General features: G+C 36.2%; 2 protein-coding genes across 2 annotated transcripts; both read left to right on the top strand.

The window, feature by feature from the left end:
• The first annotated feature begins 7,835 nt into the window (after window positions 1-7,835).
• LOC131436727 (uncharacterized) lies at window positions 7,836-17,171 on the top strand. The gene is made up of 3 exons (XM_058605605.1): window positions 7,836-8,272; window positions 8,330-8,505; window positions 16,384-17,171. Exons 1-3 carry the CDS (start codon window positions 8,227-8,229, stop codon window positions 16,678-16,680), a joined length of 519 nt encoding a protein of 172 aa, XP_058461588.1. The 5' UTR covers window positions 7,836-8,226; the 3' UTR covers window positions 16,681-17,171.
• A 3,221-nt stretch (window positions 17,172-20,392) lies between these two features.
• Window positions 20,393-21,615, top strand: LOC131438173 (NADH dehydrogenase [ubiquinone] 1 alpha subcomplex subunit 8). The gene is made up of 4 exons (XM_058608006.1): window positions 20,393-20,509; window positions 20,599-20,748; window positions 20,930-21,105; window positions 21,165-21,615. The coding sequence occupies exons 2-4, from the start codon at window positions 20,620-20,622 to the stop codon at window positions 21,385-21,387; spliced, it is 528 nt and encodes a 175-aa protein (XP_058463989.1). The 5' UTR covers window positions 20,393-20,509; window positions 20,599-20,619; the 3' UTR covers window positions 21,388-21,615.
• Window positions 21,616-21,842: the final 227 nt, after the last annotated feature.

Raw genomic sequence — 21,842 nt, 5'->3', positions numbered from 1 at the left:
TCATATCGTGCTACAACGGTAGCCTGGCGAAAAGCTAGCACAACGGTGATTATTTAAAGTGGCTTTTTGCCGACGTATTCTACGGATCACCAACATGAGCAGTATGTTGTGATTTTTAAATATTGTAAGCGAAAACAAAGAGTCCGCCGTTCTGTTCCTGTTCGAGAGGTCATTGTGCCAATTTATTCCAACCAAGTAGGGTAGGAATGTACTCGGTTTGCTTGGAAAATTAATGGCTGGACATGGTGAAAGACGACATTAGGACGAACAAAATGCAAATTTCGTTTTTTACTATTGCGGTATTTTGCATACATGAAATATATTTTGCGTAAATGTTTTGACTTGTCGGCTAAATGAAATGGCGGAACGGAACGTTTCCACGTGTCACCTATGAATTATGAGTGGCTTTTATCAATAATTTTGATTCACGCGTATCACCGTGTATGTACAGAAAACGCAAATTTGAAGCTATTGTGGATAATATTATTTGGTTTATGTTTGTACTGTATTGAGGTATCTGTTAAAGATCTGCTAGAAATTCCATTCGTTACGACAGGTTTATAAATATGTATTAGCGAGATAGTGAGAATGAAATTTTCGAAAAATTATCCTCTAATACTAAACTTTCTCAGATCCGAGAAAATTGATTGTTAAAGATAAATGGATGACATCATTTGCAAGAGGAGGAAGGGGGCTATGTTGATCAGCAAGCACTGCTAGTTATCGTTCCAACTCCTGCTGTTCCAGTGGTCTTTAGAAGGACACATTTCGAACTTTTGATCGACATCACGTCGGAGCCTTTCATCTACTGTTACTTTCGATCGTCCGGTATTTGCTCATCGGTACTGCTCTTTGTTTTTTTAACGGAGTAATAAACCTACTTTGCAAAGACATAGCTAATATTCAGTTCGGTTTTACATCTCATCCAAGTCAGTCGATAAAACAAAACCGCTTACGTTCGGGACAGAAGAAACCAAGTACAGTATTGTGTAGTGAACAATAGACCTCGAAATGAGTGAACCAAACGAACAAAAGCTACCGCCGACGTGAAAGAATACAATTGTTGTTGACTTCAGGCAGTGCAGAATTCGACCTTCGATACGAGAACTTGAAGGTTTACTTAAGGTGCAAATGCATTTTGACATTAAACGTGTGCATTTACTTCAATGCAATAAGACGAATAATGTTGTTCACATCCAGTTTTATAAAGAGTTGGATGCAATTCAATTCGCAAAAGACAATAACAATGGGCACTATGTGGAGCACGAGAACATTAAGTACAACATTCCAGTATATATGGATGATAGTGCTATAGAAGTGCGTGTGCATGATCTTCACTCAAGCGTCACCGATTCTTATATTCGCAAAACTATGTCCCAATACGGAGAGATTCTCTCTATCGAAAAAGAAAAGTGGAAGAATTTTTTCCCCGGTATTCTAAATGGCGTACGTTTATTACGCATACACTTGAAGAAACCTATACCTTCTTATGTGATTTTCGGTCAAGATACAAGAATTCCGTGCAAATCACTTGTTACCTATGACAATCAGATGGCCACGTGTCAATATTGCCAAAAAGCTGTTCACTACGGTAAGCCATGTGATAAACTGGACCACATCAAAGGACAACGGTGCTTCCTTCACACAAACCCCAAGCAACGCCAGTACACCTGTGACAACCGCCAACAACAATGGAGCATTCCCTTCAAACGAAACCATCAGTATCCTCTATAGAACAAAGTACACCGGCTGCAGTTAACAACTTACCCTCCAACCAATCAGCAATTGTAACCAGTGCTGTAAAACTTCATTCAATTCAATTGAAACTGAATGTGGAACACATTGATGATCTCTCTAATGCAGTAAACTTCACTCTCTGACACACACAATGTTTGCTGACGGCCCGAACGGGCAGCATTCAGTCATCACTCGTTTCTCTTCAATCGAGGCTTAGTTTAACCACCGTCAGTTGAACTCTTGAAGTAACAAAATATCTCTTTCAATAGTGTGAGAGCGGCTTTCAAATGAGGTTCATGTAAATATTCGAATTGGTTCAAGATAATAGATGAAAGACAAACCAGATAGCTGAAATATCAATCACAGAATACACATAAATTAATTGTTTCCTCCTTCAGTTTTCATTTTAATACTTTACTCCATTTATAATTCTATTCGTTCGAATCTGCTTACTACCAAGAGCGATGGCAATGAAAAAGCTACACTACTTGGCACTTGAAACTGAGTAAGCAAAACTTCAAATGACTATCAACGATTAATCAACTGACGATGAATTCCGGGAGCTTCACTTGAAAATGGCAGCAAAAGTCAAATGAATTAGTAGGGATATGCTGACGGTCAGCGGCCATAAATTTCATTTTCATCTTATATTATTCGATTGAAAATGAAATTTTACCGCACTGATTGTAACCAATATACAACAAGGTGCATCTACAGCAACTAGCAACGAAAAGAAGACGGAAATCGACAACAATACCATCGATGCGGCAATGGATGACGAGACGAACCACGAACGAAGTGCCCCTCAATCCTCGCAGGAGGGAAATGGAAGCTCCTCTCCCCCTAGAAAATGGATGACAACGAGATCCGACTCAAAAAAAAAAATTATTTAAAAAATCGGCTCAATCGGCCACTTAAAGCTTGTACGCAAATAGGCCTGAATAAAAATATCTTTTAAATAAAAAAAAAATAGCTAATATTCTTTGAGGTTGCCTCAAAAATAATCGACTTGAAATAAATTTTTGGAGATCATTGCTGTATGATGCATTTTTTTCGACTACAGTCCTTATATGAGAGCATGAGTGATATGATACAGGTGTCAATTCTCTCGTAGATGCTAACCCGATTTTCAACTATCGTATATTCCTCGTTTGAAGGCTACTTTTAAGTCATTGATCAAGTTATAAGATCAAAAAGCTGTCACTTTCGGATCGGTTCTTTTTTTTCTATCCGCTCAATTCTTCAATCTTATAAAAATCAGCATGCAGCAATCAAGGCAGTTTACACAATGTGTAACTATACGTTCTATTCCCAAACGAGTTGTTTCAGAAAAAACATTTTGCAAGATTAACTAATCAGCATAGTAATTTGTTTGTTATAGCACGGTTCCTTTTTGGCAACATAATTGTTCGGAAGTTCAGGAAAATGTGTATATATAATAATATCTTATTTCACAAAATCTAACTATATTTAGATTTTTTTTTTGTCTTTTTACCTTTCTGATATATGTGTGTATGTATGTATGTATGAGACAAATAATGTCACTCGATTTTCTCAGAGATGGCTGAACCGATTTTCACAAACTCAGATTCAAATGAAAGATGGTTATGGTCTCACAGATCGCTATTGCATTTCATCCCGGTTCCGGAATTACAGGGTGATATGCAACAAAAACATGAAATAAATTGTGAATCACTTTTCTCATAGATGGTGTGACCGATTTTCACAAACTTCGATTCAAACAAACGTTCTTATGGTTTCATAGATCGCTATTGAATTTTATCTTTATCCGACCTTCGGGTCCGGAATTATAAGACAATATGTGCAAATCTATGAGAAAATGCGTTTTCAATTTTCTCGGAAATCTGGATGAAAATGCATAGAAGATACTATGCATTTTCATCCAGATCCAACTTCCGGCTCTGAAATTATAGGGCAATGAGTATCACAACATTCAAACTGTCATACACAATGATGAAATATTGGTACGCATCGGTACGTGCTGGTACGGAAGACGAAAACGCCACCGCTAAGCACATAGCGTGCTTTATTCAATTTTGTACAGCGCGCAGGGTTGATACATTTAAATCTATATTAATTTGACTTAACTGTTTACAAATTGAAAAGGCGATGGTAGTTTATACCAAAGAAAGTTTTTTATGTTATTCAAGTTTGAAAAAATCAATTTCAATGTTTAACTAGTTTTCCAAGCTAGAGTTACACTCTATATTCACAACGTTCGTCAAATTCTAAAGGCACCCTTTGGAATAATAATAATTTGTGAGTTCAAACTTGAGATCATTTTTGTGTGTTCAAACTTGCGATCATATTTTAATACACAGATAATAAAAGTGAAAACTAGCAGCTTGTGTTCTAGTAAATCTTTTAGGTAATAATCTTCTATAGTAAGCATGAAATCAATCACCCTTTATCATACACTAGAACACTTCTCTCATGATATCCAAAAGTGACATAAGCTTGATTAAAGCCGGGTATAAATAAAAGACATAATAAAAATAATAATTTATCGTCTTTTCAATCATAAGCTTGAATAAGCTTATCACCAAACCGTTGATTGATATACCAATGGGGGGTAGGGTGGCGTTGAGGTCAAAACAATCCTTGGGTCCTTTTCTAGTTTTTTTGTCGACTTTCTTTACTATGGGACGCCTTTTCAAAATTTACCCTCTGAGAGAGTGATAAGTTTTTGATCGCGAATATTTCTTATTGTAATCTAACGTATCAACTTAATTTTTGCTACTTCCAGTTGTATGACATAATCACAAATAATTATAAATTAAAATATTCTGAAATGATTGGTATCAACGAGTATCAAAGAAGAACACTCATGACACCTTTCTCGTACCTGGGAAGGTATAAATGGTTAATACTTGATATATTTCGTTCATTCTAGCCTGCGCAGATGACTGAGCATGATGTAAAGCAAGTGCATCATTCCGATCGGTTCAGGTCCAGAGCTCAGTTCCAGTATCAACAATTCAGTTCAGTATTGAATCAATTGCGGAACGTTAGCAGAGTCAGTTTCTTTTTAAAGAAGATTGATTGCATCATCTTGCTGCTGGTCGTTTGCATTAGAACAAAATACAACGAAAAGTGGACAACGATGGGGAACATTATGCTAAATCAGTTCTTCTACTGGCTCCAAGTGTTGTCTAAAGAACTATAAAGATTGCTTCTTCGCAAATCTGAGATAAAAATCATCAATTTAGTGCATCATGAACAGTAGAATAATCTAGAATAATTTGATAAGCTTTGTGCACTTTTCGCAGTGCAAAACCAAGCAAGTGCAAACAAAGTCAGCATTTCATTGCTTCGCGCTCGAGCAAAATGCTTCTAACAGTGTTGAATATCGTAGAGAATTCCAATTCCAATTTGGTCCTTCTGAATGCCAGAAATGAATCCCGTACAGAATTTTGATAGTTTCTTCCACTGAAATATGCAAATCTGAAATAAAACAATCGCCATCAGAATTCTGTATGTTGCTATTTATTTTTACTCTCATTTGTTCCGACTTATTGGCGTATAATGTCGTATTTGTCGCCAATAAGTCAATCTTTAATATAAATGCACCGCAAATGCAATTCTGGATGCGAAACAGTAAAAGTTCCGAAATGCACAGAATCAACTAATACGAACGATTATCATATTTTTCACATCCACATCCTCCAGTTATGTAATAACTCACCTGCCTTTTTTGCTCACCATACCGATTCCATCAGAACCAACGATGGCGGCCAATAAATGCCCGCTCCGGGTGCAAATTCAGGATCATAAATTTCGTCAGATTGAAAGTGCACAATTTCCATAGAAGCTACGACCATCGCTGTCGCTTTCAATGACATATTTAAATAACGCGAATCGATTTCAACTAAATAAATAATCAATTTTACAATGCCATTTTTTGTTTCGCTATTTACTGGCTCCAGAATATGCATTCAAAACAACACATTTTTTACTACTTGAATATGTGCTAATCAAAAACAAAGACATCATATTAAAAAGTTATCCTCTCTCACATTTCCCGAACAAATAATTGGTAACATCCTTTTTTGTGAGCATGACGCCCTCAGGCGAGTCCGCATCGAATCTCGTACACAGAAGTAGGAGAGAAAAATGTCAAATTCGTGCGCGCCAAAATAGCAGCACTGCGCACCCATACAATTGACATTTTGCTCCAAGCTGACAGGGTCTGTCAAAAGCCACATTGGTCGAATAAAAAAACTTTAGCTGAAACCTCTACCACAATAAATCAAAAACTTCGATATTTTATGATCGAAGGGTTCCACGTGTATGAATTTGGTGTAGGAATCTGTTGTCGCATTGTTTCACCATTCGATTCACGCCTGATTATGCCCGATATCTTCAGTCCACGACATAGGTACAAAAAATATATCAGGTGTACAACTTTGCTTCCGCCGTTTTCCGATAGATGGCTGTACCGGCTGAGGCTGGTCAAAATAGATAATGATAATGCCTTTGAAGTGAGTGTGTACAGTACCTAACGAATTGTCATCGCCGTTTCAGTGACAGTTGGTCTTGTTTTCGTATGATTCACGCTCTGTTTATGTGCCCAATTCTCGCCATTTGCGGGAAGTTTTAATTTTCTGTTATAATTAGAAAAAAAAAATGCAGCTGAAGCGCATCGAATGCTCTCAGAAACTTACGGTGATGCTGCTCTGACTAAAAGAACGTGTCAGGAGTGGTTTTAACGTTTTAAAAATGGTGATTTCGATGTCGAAGACAAACATGGTGGTGGAACAGAAAAAACCTTCAAAGATGAACAACTAGAAGCTTTGCTTGATGAAGATTCGTGCCAAACCCAAAAGAGCTTGCCGAATCATTGGTAGTGAGTCAGCAAGCTATTTAAAAACGTCTCAAGGCCCTGGGCATAATTCAGAAAGAAGGCAACTGCTTCAAATACAAAATCGTAAGGGGTTTTTACATCGAATCGTAACCGGTGATGAAAAGTGGGTTCGATACGATAATCCTAAACGCGGAAAATCATGGGGAAAGCCCGGGCATACTACTTCGTCGGAGGCAAAACCGAACATTCACGGCCCCAAGGTTATGATTTGTATTTGGTGGGATCAGCTCGGTGTGATTTACTAAGAGCTCTTAAAACCGGGTGAAACCATCACAGGAGATCGCTACCGAACGCAACTGATGCGCCTTAGTCGCGCGCTAAAAGGAAAGCGGCCACAATATCAAGAGCGACATGACAAAGTCATCCTCCAACACGACAATGCTCGGCCTCACGTCGCAAAAGTGGTCAAAAAGTACCTGGAAACGCTGAAATGGGAAGTCTTACCCCACCCGCCGTATTCTTCAGATGTCGCCCCTTCTGACTTCCACCTATTCCGTTCGATAGCACACGGTCTGGCAGATCATCATTTTCAATCCTTCGAAGAGTAGGAAAAATGGATTGCTTCATGGATGGTGTCAAAAGAGGACTCCTTTTTTTGAGCCGGGATCCGAAAATTGCCGGAAAGATGGGAGAAAGTTGTCGTTAACAACGGACAATACTTTGAATAATACATCTGTAAGCACTTTTTCGCAATAAAGCTTTTAATTTTGGAAGAAAACGGCGGAAGCAAAGTTGTACACCTGATAATTTCAACAAAAGGATCCGTATGCCGGAAGGCGTCAATAAGTAGCCAAATCGTACACTGAAACAAAACCAAATGGCTAAAAGAAGAGATTGAACTTTTTACGTAAAGATGGATTAGGAGCAGCTTACCGGGCAATAGTTGCTCGAGGCAATGCTCCCAATTGATAATTTGCTAGAAATTTTTTTATTCGACAAGCGATTTTCAGTTGCAGGTATTAAATTACGGTTTTTCAGAAACTAGCCTATGAACTCCAAGCAAAAACGCATTTTTCCTTTCATCAAAACACATAAAGGCCCTAAATATAACTGACAAATTAAATATTATTTATCAAACAAAGGAAGGATATCCTAGTGAACAAACAACAGCACATGCGTACTTCAATTCCATAGTATTTGAAATGAACAAGATGAACTGATCGTAAAAAGGATATGTCACTTGGTCGAGAATAACCATCATATCGCAGGAGTTCATTCGGTCTCTTACACTTTTTCTGTTCCAACGCATTGTTCTCGCATTGAATTCATAATTGAAGTGCAACAGCAGTATATTCTTATGTTGGTTTGCAAGCAGTATGTGACCTTATTTTAAGATTGTTCCTCAGTTGTCCGTTGAAAATAATTCCGATTTGTAGTGAACTGAAAGATATATTAAAGTGATATTTGTAATCGCTAAACGAAAAGTTTGCGAATAACATGTGATACTACGGACATTCTGTATGATTTTAGTTTTTCTTGTAGGAGAAACAAGAACTTAGTACTTTCATATGTTGATGTGTTTTTCCTTTTCGAGCGACCGTAGTCACGATTTCTGTGTCCAAGTTTTGTAACATCGATTTACGGAATTTAATCATGATTAAAAAATGTCAATTATAATAGCGATTGTATTTATGGGATTTTTCGAAGCTGGTAAGTTCACAAAGGCTTAATTGATGGAGGCCGAATGTTCAACACCTTACACCACAGGTCGATCGCAGTATCTCACCAATACTGTCCACAAGACCCCCGCAGCAGCGGAGAAGATTAATAACCTCTGGTGTTACTCCTGCAATGCAACCGAGGATGGTGAAGCGTGCATCGAATTATCCGGAAATAATTCTTCCTTTATAAAGAAGTGCTTTGCAGACGAATTCATCTGTATGGTGAGTAAACTGGAAAAACGCTAGTAGGTAGGGTTGACGTTGTTGGCTTGGAAAAGTGGTCAATGGGAGAAGGTTGCTATTTTTAGATATGCCTGCTATGATGCCAGAATTAAGGAGCTTCAGTAACCTATTTTTGTTCCTGTGGCTGTTAAAAGATATACACTCGAGAATATGCGAATTGACTATAGTTTTGTTTGCTTGTTTTTTTTTAACGTTTTGTTTAATATTGTTGACTGAACGGTTCCTACCGTAAGTGTCTGTTTTGTTGAAGCAAATTGCAGTAGTACCTCGAAAAATCATATTTTATTTAAATTGCTGTGTTTTGTTTCAAGATGAGGAGATGTTCATTTCAGAGCTTTTCACGAAAATTGCAATTGGAAATTTGAATCTATAGATGCCAGTCGCATTTATTATGCTGCAAACGTTTCTCATGATTTCTGGTAAAGTACAGGTTGGCTGGGGGTGATTCGAAAGAAGACTCAGATATGCTCAAATGACGCAATGTATTTTCGAAATCATTTCGACTATTCTTAGAGTGCATCGAATTAATTTTCAATTTGATTTCGAGCAATCGGTTGTCATTAGCTCAACGTTGTAGTATTTTTTAAGAGAATTCGATTAATGTTAATAGCATTGCAGATTTGTTACCAAACGTAAGGAGTGTATCGAAAATAAGCTATCCACAAATTTTTCTTTCAAATAATGATAAAGACGATATTTTATTCAAACTAAAAATTTATCCTTTATTGTACGAGGTTAAACTTGAGCATAATGAAAACCGGATGAAATTTAAGTTATTCCTTCACGAATTTTCGAACTTTTGATCGAACGCTCTTCATCAAGTTCCGGACAAGTGTTGCATCGCATTTTTTTACGCTTGAGTCCAATTTTTTTTCAATTCCAGCATGTTCCCAGCTGCCTAACCAGTCTTCTTGAAGACCCTCTTCACGATTGCCCAGTACGGTTCGATGGGTCGAAGCTGAGGGCAACTTGGTGGATTAATATTTTTCTCGACGAAATTTATACCTTTTTCCGCAAGCCAATTGAGACTGGTTTTGGCACAGTGAGCCGATGCTAAATCCTGCCAAAACAGTGGAGGTGTACTATGCTTTTTATATAAAGGCAGGTTTCTGCATTTATAGTTCCGGTAGTGTAAAAAATCTTTGACTTCAAACCACAAGAACATATTGCTTCCCATACCAGTACCTTTCGACCGAATTTCTCCACTTGAATCGACCTTTCCGCATCGCTCACATCCTTCCCAACGACGGCAGAAAAGTATTGTGGACCTGGAAGGGGGTTCGAGTCCTCCTTTACATAAATGTCATCGTCCATCAAAACGCATGCATCCGGACACTGCAAAAGACGGGAATACAATTTCCGGGCCCTTGTTGCTACTCGCTTCTTCTGTTCTACACTTTGTTTCGAGATTTTCTGCTTATTGTAGGTTTTCAGGTGATTTCGCCTCTTCATACGGTGGATCATTCCGACACTCGTTCCTGCTTTTTTGGCCAAATCACGTATTGATATTAACATGTTCTTTGTGATTAGAGATACCACTTTCTTGTCCAGTTTCGGACTGGAAGAACTGGGTTTTCTGCTTATTTCTGGTAGCTCATCCAAGGAATAGTGTTCCCCAAACTTATTAATGATGGTTTTAACACTGGCATGATGAATTCCAAACCGCTTCGCCAATTTTCGCATAGTAATACCCTTTTCACTTAGCCATGTGTTCAGAACCTTAATTTTCACTTGCTTTTCAATACACGAAATTTCGAAAGCGCAGAATTTCTACCGCACAAACAAGTATACAAACGAAAACTGACAGCCAAACGCACCGCATTATGTAATCTGAGCATAAAAAACCATCATAAATACATGCGTACAATACATATGTATGTGGATAGCTTATTTTCGATACACTCCTTACCACTGTTTTTTTTATATTTGCGCTTGTGAAACTGTTTCTATACACACAGAAAATAATGTAAAAATAAATAAATTCCGGTTAATTCTAACGAATTTTTTATTGATAAAGCTTGAGCTTGAGAGCTTGAGCGACCACCCCTGGTTGCTACTCTGTTACTGATCGGGATTATCTGAAATTGTACAGGGAGTTTCCTGGGACTGGTAAATCATCCTTCAATGTACATCTTCTGGTAATCCCAGAATTCATTGATCAGTACCGGCGCCGGCCAGGCCCGAACGTAGATCGTCTAAGGAATGGGAAGGGATGTTAGTCCAACACTTGTTGTTACTAGAGGCCGTATATACTACTGCGCACTCCACAAGTGTCACGGAAGAAGGATATTTGTTAGTACAAATTTCAGTATTGGTATTATTCTCGCGCGACTCAGTATGTTCCGGTTTCAAGATGCTCGGATGCACCACTAAACTCACTGATTTCCCGAGTGAACGTTTCAACAATATCCTATATTTAAGTCCCGGAAAGTCTTGATTCACAGCTCTTATTCGAGTAAACTGAGGAAAGATTTGCAATACTATCGCGTAACGAATACCTATTTTTTATAAATGAAATTACGTGTTACAAAATAAACGAGTGAATAGGATTTAGACAAAATAGTTGATGCATTGCATTGACATATTCTAAACAGTTGTTATAAAATCATTATTTATTATTTATTATTCTTTATTATTTCCGCTTTATTATTTTAATTACTTATTAAAATTATTAATTGGTTATATTGGTTGATCTGGGCAGCCGGCTACCGAGAAAAATTGTAATTGTAATATTAACGGATTTGCGCAATAGTTTTAGATTATTTATTTTTTTATCATTCAATTTAGAATCCTGACATACAATCAATAACATGGAAGAAGAAAACATTCCAATAAAGCGTTTTTTCGAAGTTAGACGGAAATTGACAGGTTGAATGAAGAGATAATTTAGTAAAAAAGAGTAATCAGAAGTGAAACATTGAAAATATCTGATAACTAAAAGGAAAAAGAAACTCCTGTAATTGTCACCTTTTACGACATGGAAGCAGGAACCCAGTGGATCTATTCTTTGTTCATTTTTTTCCGCCGGATTCCAAACAGCATCTAGGCTGGTACTGTCCGGAGAGAGCTAATAGGTACTATCAATCTCCTAGTGGACCCCAGCCCCTACTAACGAATTTTTTATTGATAAAGTGACAAAAGCAATTCTGATTCAATTCCACCGATGTTTGTTTGGGACACATAACATTTGTTTCGACTAACCATATTCTAGGATTTGGGTCGCGCTGAGAATCTCTAGGAGATCCAACAAAATAATGGTTTTAACTTTCTCTATAGAAAGGTACTAGAATTGCTCGAAAACCGACTTTTGAACGGAGCTTCGGAGGCCCATAGTGTTATATACCATTCGACTAAGTTCGACAAGATCGCAACATCTCTGTGTGTGTGAACTTTTCGAAGATATTTTTACCGCTCAATTTTCTCAGAGATGACTAAACCGATTTTAACAAACTTATGCTCGTTTGAAATCTACTATTGGACCATTGATCGAGTCCAAGGATCAAATAACTGCGACTTCTGGTTCCGGAGATATGATGGTTTAAGCGACGTAATTTTCTCAGAGATGATTAAATCGATTTTAACAAGTTTAGACCCGTTTTAAAGCTACTATTGGGCCTTTGAATAAGTTCGAAGATCAAATAACTGCGACTCCTGGCTTGAAAAAAATCCCAGCAACTCCATTTTTTCATAAACATTTTTTTCGAGATGACACTAAATTTAGACGTTTTTATGCAATTCTAAGACTTTTGGCATCAAAAAACAATGTTCGAATTCGAAAAAATGGTGTTTTTCCAATAACTATGAAAATTCCACTAAGTGGATTAAAAAGGGATTTTAGATTAGCATCACTCATACAAAAAGGCAACGCAAATGTTAAGCGCTTGGTTTGAAAAATGATGCCAAATATGTGACATAAACGCTGAAGTATGCCTTCGCGAACTACTCGAATCAATTTGGATAAATTGGTATCAAAAATGATTCCGAATTATTGTCAGAAGTTATCTTAAAAAAACGGTAATTTTTTTTATGAGACTGCTTCGATGAAAGAGAAAGGCATTATCACATCACTATGTGGATTAAGGGTCAAGAGTAAACCAAGTTAACTTGTGTTGGTAATTTGTGTATTCTGTACATTTTATTTGGTACGTATGTCTTAGATCTATGTATTCATCTATGCAGAGCAACCAGTTTATCAAAGAGGCTTGCACGATTGAGTTTCAAACAATCATTTTTAACAATAATTTATTCTCAAATGAATGTTAAGCCTGACTTTTTGGATGAAATATCAGTTTTGATAAATTTTTCACCAACGTTTGATAGAAAATTGTTTACATTTAATGAATGCAGACTTCAATTTCCTAATAAAAAAGTTAGCTGCTTCAATGCGTTTGTATTAGATGGCACTACACAAAATAAACAAAACTAAATATTTTCTGTTCCAAAACAGTTTACCGGAAAAATAAATAGTTTTACGACAACATTCCATATCCATTGCCTTTCGCGTGTGAAATTACAGGTTCCTATTTTGCGAGTTTACTTATAGATGGTACGTAAATCTTTGTATCGCAATTATTTCTGCAAAAGGAAATCTATATAGGAATGTGTTTGTTGCTAATCAAATGTGTTAGTGGGAGCAGTGTTGGTGATTGCTGAAAATTTGACAGAAGCTGCTCGATTTTTATCTATATTGTATACAACATTTTCAATCCGGTAGAAGATGCTACAAGAATTCGAGTCTCTCAATGCATGAACCTCGAGAGATTTTTTCTACATTTCTTCGCTCCACTTCATACTCTGAGTATTTCATGGCCCTTAAAAAAATTTCAGTCTGATAATGATCGCCGCTGTGTGGAATTTACCAAGAGAGAATCGCAAGTTGACAATTATCGCAGAAAATCGAATCGATGATTCGACTTGATGATTCTCATACTAGGTTGCAATATTTAAAAACCCTTGTGTGGAGCATTCACATACATTTTCATAGACACAAATTATACAAAGGTTATAAGCACATAGTTAGAATAAGCGGCAATAGTAAAATCATTCTATCGCAATTATCCACTGCCCATACTGAATCGGATCGCGAAACAAGAATAAGCGACCGTTTGTTGCTTCAGAGAGAATCCCCACATCAGCGTGCTAGCCGTTGATTCTCAGACTATTCACCGAGAGAAATTCGCTCTCGCACTGGTGTCTATTCTATGTTAAATGTACCATGCCGGTTTTTTTGTTGTTGCGATGATTTCCGATTCTCTTTGATGGCACCGATTTAATCGTGGAAGAGTTGCGAGTGAGCATTCTTTGATACGATAAAAGCCATCCTTGAGTGGGAGTAAGCTGAAACTGAAATAATTTATCTCGAACAGTTGCAAGGAAAACGGAAGAGTTTCAGACTAAAATTTTCGCTTTTTTCGAATTGAAATTTTAAGTAGAATGAACTGATTGGTTTATTTTTCAAACATATGAAATATTTATTGATTAAAATCAAGCGCCGGAATTTGTTTTTACGCACACATTGTTGACATTACTCATACGCTGGCAAAGAGTCTTGCTCCTTAAGAATAGGGTTTTCGTTGTTACAAATACATTGTTCTATAATTAAAACACATTTTTTGAAAAGCGCAAGAAAATTTTAAATGCAGTACAAAGACAGGTTTCACAATACAAATGCAGTTCGTTGTCAGAAAACCGACAATTTGCAAACATATAATCGATCAAAAATATTGTAGTAGTGTATTTGTACAAACGAGAAGGCCCATTCTCGTATACAGACGAATAGACGAAATGCCGTGGCTCGGATTCGTCAGTTTAATGTTGCAAATCAACCGTTCGAATACATTAAAAACAGTTTAACCGATTTACAACAAATTTATTTTCGAATGTAAAGGTGATTTGCAATCAAATGATAAATTTGTTTTTTTTATAAAACATTTAGAAAGCATAGCAGTCATAGTAAAATACTTATTTTGTTCTGGTAAGCCTTCGAATGTATGCGCGGCTCCAAGTTTTTAAGCATGAAATTTAACCGTATTTATTTGTTACATAAACAATTTTGAAATTATGGACAAAGTCTTGCTATTTCTTGTCAGTATCAGAACAGAACAAAAAGTTTACATGGAGATGCACTTAGGTAGGCATCGGATTCGAATTCCGATGAACTGTTTTGTAAACAACATAAATCGTGTTCCGAGGTTCTCGTTCCATCAAACACGAACTAGTCCCGCTCCAGTGCATCAAATGGATTCAAACTTTATTGAGAGACTGCTGATCTCTTACGGATGACGAAAACAGATCGAAGCGAATATATTTTTTTAGTTTCATACATATAAATAACAATTTTCGATCTTCTCTTTACATTCTGACAAAAATGTAACGCAAACTCAAGACGGCTATACATCCTAACAAGACTAAAACTAGTCGTTAGAAAAAATGATTTGTTTAGTTAAAAACTTCGCTCTGCCGATGATTGTACATTAACAGTTCGGCTGAAAAGTTCGTATCGTTTAATAGAAACACACATTTTTTTTGCCAAAATTCGTTTTTATTATTCAACATAATTGCCATCAGAGGCGATACAGCGATTATAGCGAACTTCTAACTTTTCGATACCATTTTTGTAGTACGATTTGTCCTTTGCCTCAAAATAGGCCTCAGTTTCAGCGATTACCTCTTCATTGCTTCTAAATTATTTACCAGCGAGCATTCTCTTGAGGTCTGAGAACAAGAAAAAGTCACTGGGGGCCAAATCTGGAGAATACGGTGGATGAGGGAGCAATTCGAAGCCCAATTCGTTCAATTTCAGCATGGTTTTCATCGACTTGTGACACGGTGCATTGTCTTGATGAAAAAAACTTTTTTCTTCTTCAAATGAGGCCGTTTTTTTTAAATTTCGTCCTTCAAACGCTCTAATAACGCTATATAATAGTCACTGTTGATGGTTTTTCCTTTTTCAAGGTAGTCGATGAAAATTATACCATGCGAATCCCAAAATACAGACGCCATAACCTTACCGGCCGATTGTTGAGTCTTTCCACGCTTTAGGTTCGGTTCATCGCGTGCAGTCCACTCAGCTGACTGTCGATTGGACTCCGGAGTCAAGTGATGGAGCCATGTTTCGTCCATTGTTATATATCGACGAAAAAAATCGGTTTTATTTCGATATAACAGCTCCAAACACTACCCAGAATCATCAATTCGTTGTTGTTTTTGATCGATTGTGAGCTCACGCGGCACCCATTTTGCACAAAGCTTTCTCATATCCAAATATTCGTGAATAATATGTCCAACACGTTCCTTTGATATCTTTAGGGTGTCAGCTATCTCGATCAACTTCACTTTACGGTCATTGAAAATCATTTTGGTTTTTTTTTCACGTTTTCATCGGTAACAGCCTCTTTTGGACGTCCACTGCGTTCATCGTCTTCGGTGCTCATATGACCAGTACGAAATTTTGCAAACCACTTACGAATTGTTGCTTCGCCCGGTGCAGTGTCTGGATAACACTCATCAAGCCATTTTTTGGTATCGGCGGCACTTTTTTTCATCAAAAAGTAGTGTTTCATCAACACACGAAATTCCTTTTTTTCCATTTTTTTTCACAATAACAAAAGTAGCTTCACTCAAAATGCAATATCTCACAAACTAATAATCAAACAGCTGTCAAATTTATACACGTATCTTTTGAAGGTTGGTACTAACTGAAAATGATATGGATTTAATTCTAGTGGCGCCCTATCATAGAAACGATACTAACTTTTCAGCCGATCTGTTACATATGAAACAAATTTACCGTGAAAATTAATTTTATGCACGAATTAGAATGTTCTTCCCCAATTTTATCTAGACATTTTATTCCAGGTCAAACAGTTTTCGTATACAACCCACACCAGCAACTCGAATGTGTCAGAACCGAAGCTATGGTCATTGGAAAGAAAATGCATCAACACCTGCGAGCCGGGATGCATAATTATAGGCGAAAGAACCAAACTGTACGCGTGCACCAGTTGTTGTACAGACTCCCTATGCAACACCGGCAAGGCTGGCTCCACGATAGCCTTCGCAAAGTCATCCCATCACTGGCTAATAGCAATGGCTAATATACTGCTGGTAGTTTGTATCAAACTACAGTTTTCCCCCCACTGTTTTCCCAGATAGAAAGGTATGTTAAGCCAATGTAATTTCGTTGCCAAATATTGTGTAGATACATGACCTTAGAATATTACTGGAACCAACTAAAAGATGCACATATATTAACGTAAAAGAACTATTCAACAAATTTCTGCACAATTGAATTCTTGAACTTGAATAGATAACAAGACCTGAACTTAGAACTCGTTCTTAAAACTACAATCTCAGTCCATTCGATGATACAATTGATAAAATTATGTACGCTCTCCGCATTGTTATTCTCGGTAAAACATTAAATTAATTTTAAGCACTTGGAAACCAACAGAAGAATAACTTCATATGTTTGTGCTTAGATGAGCATATGCAAACATAATAATTGAAATAATAAATCAAGGGCCAAATATAATGTAAGAGTTGAAAACAATGACGATTGGTAACGAGTCAAATGGCGATTCATTTTACAATTAGGATAAATATAATTGATAGCCGAAAATAAATCGATTGTGAATGCTACAGAATTTGCTGTTTATTTTTAATGTAATTGATTAAATGCAATAAAGTTTTATTTTAAAATTATTCTGCGTTGTATTTTTCATTGTTGTATGTTTTTTGTTGCAATATCACCGTTAAATGGATTCAATATTACTTTTAATGACTCTTTAAAAAACTGTGAAGCTTCAGGTTATAAAAGCATAGACTTTTGTTCAAACCGAAATGGAGAACAGTTCAAATAGTGTAAGTTAAGATGTTAGGTACCTAAAAGAATGTTTCTAGTAGTAGATTGGTTTGAATATGTAATTGATAAATGCATCTGATGATAATCATATCATGAGAATCGCGTCTTATATCAGTTGATTCAGTTTATCATAGAAATTTGCAAACAAAAATACCAGGGTTGCAGATTTGTCCTAATATTTACAAAACTCGAACAGACCAGCAAACACATAGCTTTTTTCAGATTTTATTATTTTCGTAGGTATTTTGAAGGTTTTCGAAGTTTTCGGAGTCTTAAACATTTGAAAAAATTGCTTTCGAAAATGCTTTAATTTTGTTTTTTGCTCTTTAAACCTACAAAATTGTGCACTTTCAGTTCTAACATTTCGTGTGTGCTGACCTTTCAAAATCGATCCTAAACTTCCTGGATTATATGGTGAAATTTCCCCTACGATGCGCAAAACCGTGAAGCGTACACAGCAAAAAAGAAATGTAACAATCTTAATGTGATTATCAATCGATGTGAAAAAAATTTAGACGTACTAAACATCTAATGCAATATTATATATTTTGATATTACATCAAAATTGCTGCACAGCAGATTGTAACAATTCTTGTTTTGCTTTGTAGTTGATGTTAAGGGGGAAACCAAGGGTAAGGTGGCCTTGTCCGGTCATTCTGTGAAGAAGTACACGCTGCCAAAAAAAAACCCAACGTTTTACTTAAATTCACCTAACATGAAGTAATCGAGCATGTTTTTTATTGTTGGGTGAAAAGTACTGTATCGATTGAGTAGTTTTCACTCAACAGTGTAGTTTACTTCAATAAGTTGCTGTTGGGTGAAAAAAATTTTGTGTGTTGAATCGCAGAAACTATCGATCAGATTTGAAGTTAGTGAAATTATTTTGTAAAATTGCAGGTTTTGGTAGAATAATTAAATAATTGTCATCAATCGTAGTGTGAGTAGCATTGTATAATTTCTTTTTAAAACAATAATTACACCGCTATATCATTTCAGGCGATGGAAAATATTGAGATGCGTTCGATCGCTCAACGGTGCAGTTCCAGCAGCTCAATAGAGCAGCCTTGGTAGTTCAATGATATAGTCTGTAGATATAATACTGTTGCAGCTCTAATTGCAAAGTACAAAGAATATGAATTCCCATAAGAGTGCGAACAGATTTAAATTTATTGCTCATTCTGAATGTTGTAAATGTAACGGTAACAAACCATCTGAACATGATTACAATGTTGAAATATGTAAAAAGATAAATATTAAATAAATAAAGTAATCATAGTTGACTTCATTTCTTGCGTTTTATTTTTCTAACCATCGAACGAAAACTGAAATCAAATTACCCAAGTTGATTTTTATATCGCTTGCGTAGTTTCTACCTAATCAGTACTATTGATGCTTTTACTCAAAAATAAGTAAAACCCATTTTACCCAAAATTGGCTTCCTGCACACATCCCCTCTTTGAGTGAAAAGTACTTAAAATTAGGTAATTTTTTGGCAGCGTGTACCTTCTTCGATGACATATTACATCTACAAACATGTAAACATGAATTTTGCGTATGTATCGATGTAAGCTTCAGCTAAATTAACTGTGAAGTTAATGATATGACTAGGGAATCGCGACGCTTCTTTTCTGTGCATCTATAAAGCAACTTTTTTAAAGTGTGTAGTCAGATTGAACATTAGTATGCGGAATTATCAGTCCTGGCAAATCGCTTCTCAGATCTATTTTTTGTTAAATCTTAAAAAAAAGGATCTACTCCAAAAGCTTCGCAGCCAAAACGGAGGAGCAATATATTTCCACAGCACGAGAAAACTGTAACAAAATATTTTTGTAAATTTAATATTACATAATACGTTGAAAAAATCTTGTTGCCGACCATAACTAAGATTTCAGGCAACTGTCGCAAGGCCAGCCGTCAGACTGCGGCGTATTGTTGTGAATTAAAGGAAATTGAAATTTGGAAATTTGAGCGCTATTAGTGGTTTATTTACATTTAACAAACCATCAGTAGTTACTAAACATGAACTGTTTTCGAGTTTATTCGTCGCATTTCCTTTCAAAATCTAATGAACTTCATGCAAATGATGCAAAGTAAAACTAATCACATTTAAACAAAGCAGAATGGTTTTTTCGGAAGCAACCTTTGAGTTTTTGATAAAATTCAACTTATAACTTTTCGAAACCTTTACCAGAGCCGATTCCGCTTGAATAATGTTACCATAAATGTATAATAATTGGCACAATTTTACAAATTCATGTTCAATGAAAATATAAATTATAAAAATCAAAGTTATTTTTCAAATGCTCTTTTAGCTTCTGTTTATGCCAGTTATGGTTAATGATGAACAGTATGCTGTGTTTTGTAAATCGTTTATTGTTTGATGATCAATTCTCGACTATGACGATTTTCGAAAAGTTCGTTTGAACGACTGTGTAATCAATGGAAAAAGTATACACAGAGAAACTGTGCGGATATTTGAAAATTTATAAATATTGTCACTGAAATTTCCCTCTACTGCTGGTACCCAAGTGTCCAGCAATTGCTACAATAAATTTACACTTAGAGTAGACCGTATCGACAAACACAATATTTGTAATATTTCACAGATTCATAACACCGATCAATTATCAATAGAATCAGGTGGAAATTACTAATACGCGGCCTCTTCTATTTAATTTAAATTAAAGCCAGAATAAATCAAACAACATTTAGAATAAAATTCTATAATAATAATAATAATAATAATAATAATAATAATAATAATAATAATAATAATAATAATAATAATAATAATAATAATAATAATAAGAATAATAATAATAAAAATAATAATAACACTTCTCAGAAAAGAAATAAAAACTAACATAAACAAAACTATAGTTCTCAATAAAATTATGCATTTCAGAGCGGTTAAGTGAAGCGTGCTTTTTTCCCATTCCATCCCCGTACTATTTTTGGAACCGATGAGCATGCTCTTAGTTTTAGTACACTTTATCCGAACATGAGGAATCAAAACAAACGCAGCAAAAGCAGATGGTCTAAATTTGACAAATCGTAAAGCAAGATTAGTTACTGTCATTTCGTAATCAAAACTACACAGACGGCTTTGTAATTTTTTAGGTAAATTGAAAGAAAAATATATTTCATTCAATAGTTTGCCTTAAAACACAAGCTTATTTTGATTATGCTCGATCAATTTTGTTCAACAGTTGACGATTACTAAGGCGAAAATGGTTGTGACGAAAAATATATATCTTCCAACGGAGGAAGAACTGACCGTTCCGGAGATTAATCTTTCCGGACCGGCTTTGAAAGCAGGAGCTTTCCATATGGGCAAACAATGCGAGGCAGAAAATAATGTAAGTATCTCAAACGAGTGTTTTCCAAAATTAAGAGAATAGGCGACCTTTTAGCACCGTTAGTTCAAGAGTTTGTTACATAATTTCCATCGCAACTAGGATTTGTTATGAGAAAAACAGTACAATAACAAACCATTGTAAATCATGTCTCAAACCAAAGCTGTTTGAAAATTATTTATAGGAATTCATGCTCTGCCGTCAGGAGCTTGACGATCCCCGAGCATGCATAAATGAAGGCAAGGCTGTCACAAATTGTGCATTGGACTTTTTCCGTAAAATAAAGAAATCTTGTGCTCAGGAGTTCACTCAATACGCCAACTGCCTGGACAAGAGTAGTGGTGATTTAAGGTTCAAATAGTAAGGATAAGCGTATGTTATCGTTGAGTTTTTTTTTTATAAAAGTTGTCTCTCTACAGCTGCCGTAAGACCCAAGCGGTGTACGATGAATGTGTTTTAGAAAATCTGCAAATTGAACGACCGCATTATGGCTACTTCACCAGAGCCAAAATACACGCCACGGATCGCCCGGCACCGCCGAAGAAGGAAAAAGCTGTTTACCCTGATGCTACACCAGGTTTACCAGATGATTACCCTAGACCAGAGGCAAAGTATGGCTCCCGTTTCCACTGGTTGAATTAAAACTGAAACGGAACGAGTTTATATAGGCCGTTTCCGGAAATTATGTTCAGATCGTTATGGAACGACGTAAACAAAATACAACTGAGCCAACAATAAGAAGCGATTTTGAGTATGTTGTTCCAAATCGGTGTAGAATAATTTTCCTAAAACGGTCCTGTTGTGTAGAAACAAAAAAAAAAGGTTTTGTCGGCGGCTGTCGAAGATAATTAAAATCGATTATATTATGAAGTTGGTGTATATATTCTAATAGAGAAATCCGAAACAGGTATTGTGTTATGCCGATGGTATTGGCGGATTGCACACCGATATCATGATAATCCCAAAGCCATTGTGGCAAAATTTATGCACACCAGTACTTTTTACTGTGGATCGCTTGTCGTTGATTGATTGATTTATTTTATGAGGTGGTCTCCATAAACTACATGTAGGTGAGGGAAAGACCATTAGAAACAAAT

The sequence above is a fragment of the Malaya genurostris genome, chromosome 3, assembly GCF_030247185.1.
Source record: "Malaya genurostris strain Urasoe2022 chromosome 3, Malgen_1.1, whole genome shotgun sequence".
In the NCBI taxonomy this organism is placed as follows: Eukaryota; Metazoa; Arthropoda; class Insecta; order Diptera; family Culicidae; genus Malaya; species Malaya genurostris.
Note: the sequence above shows the minus strand (reverse complement) of the source record. Positions and strands in the feature narration are given on the sequence as shown.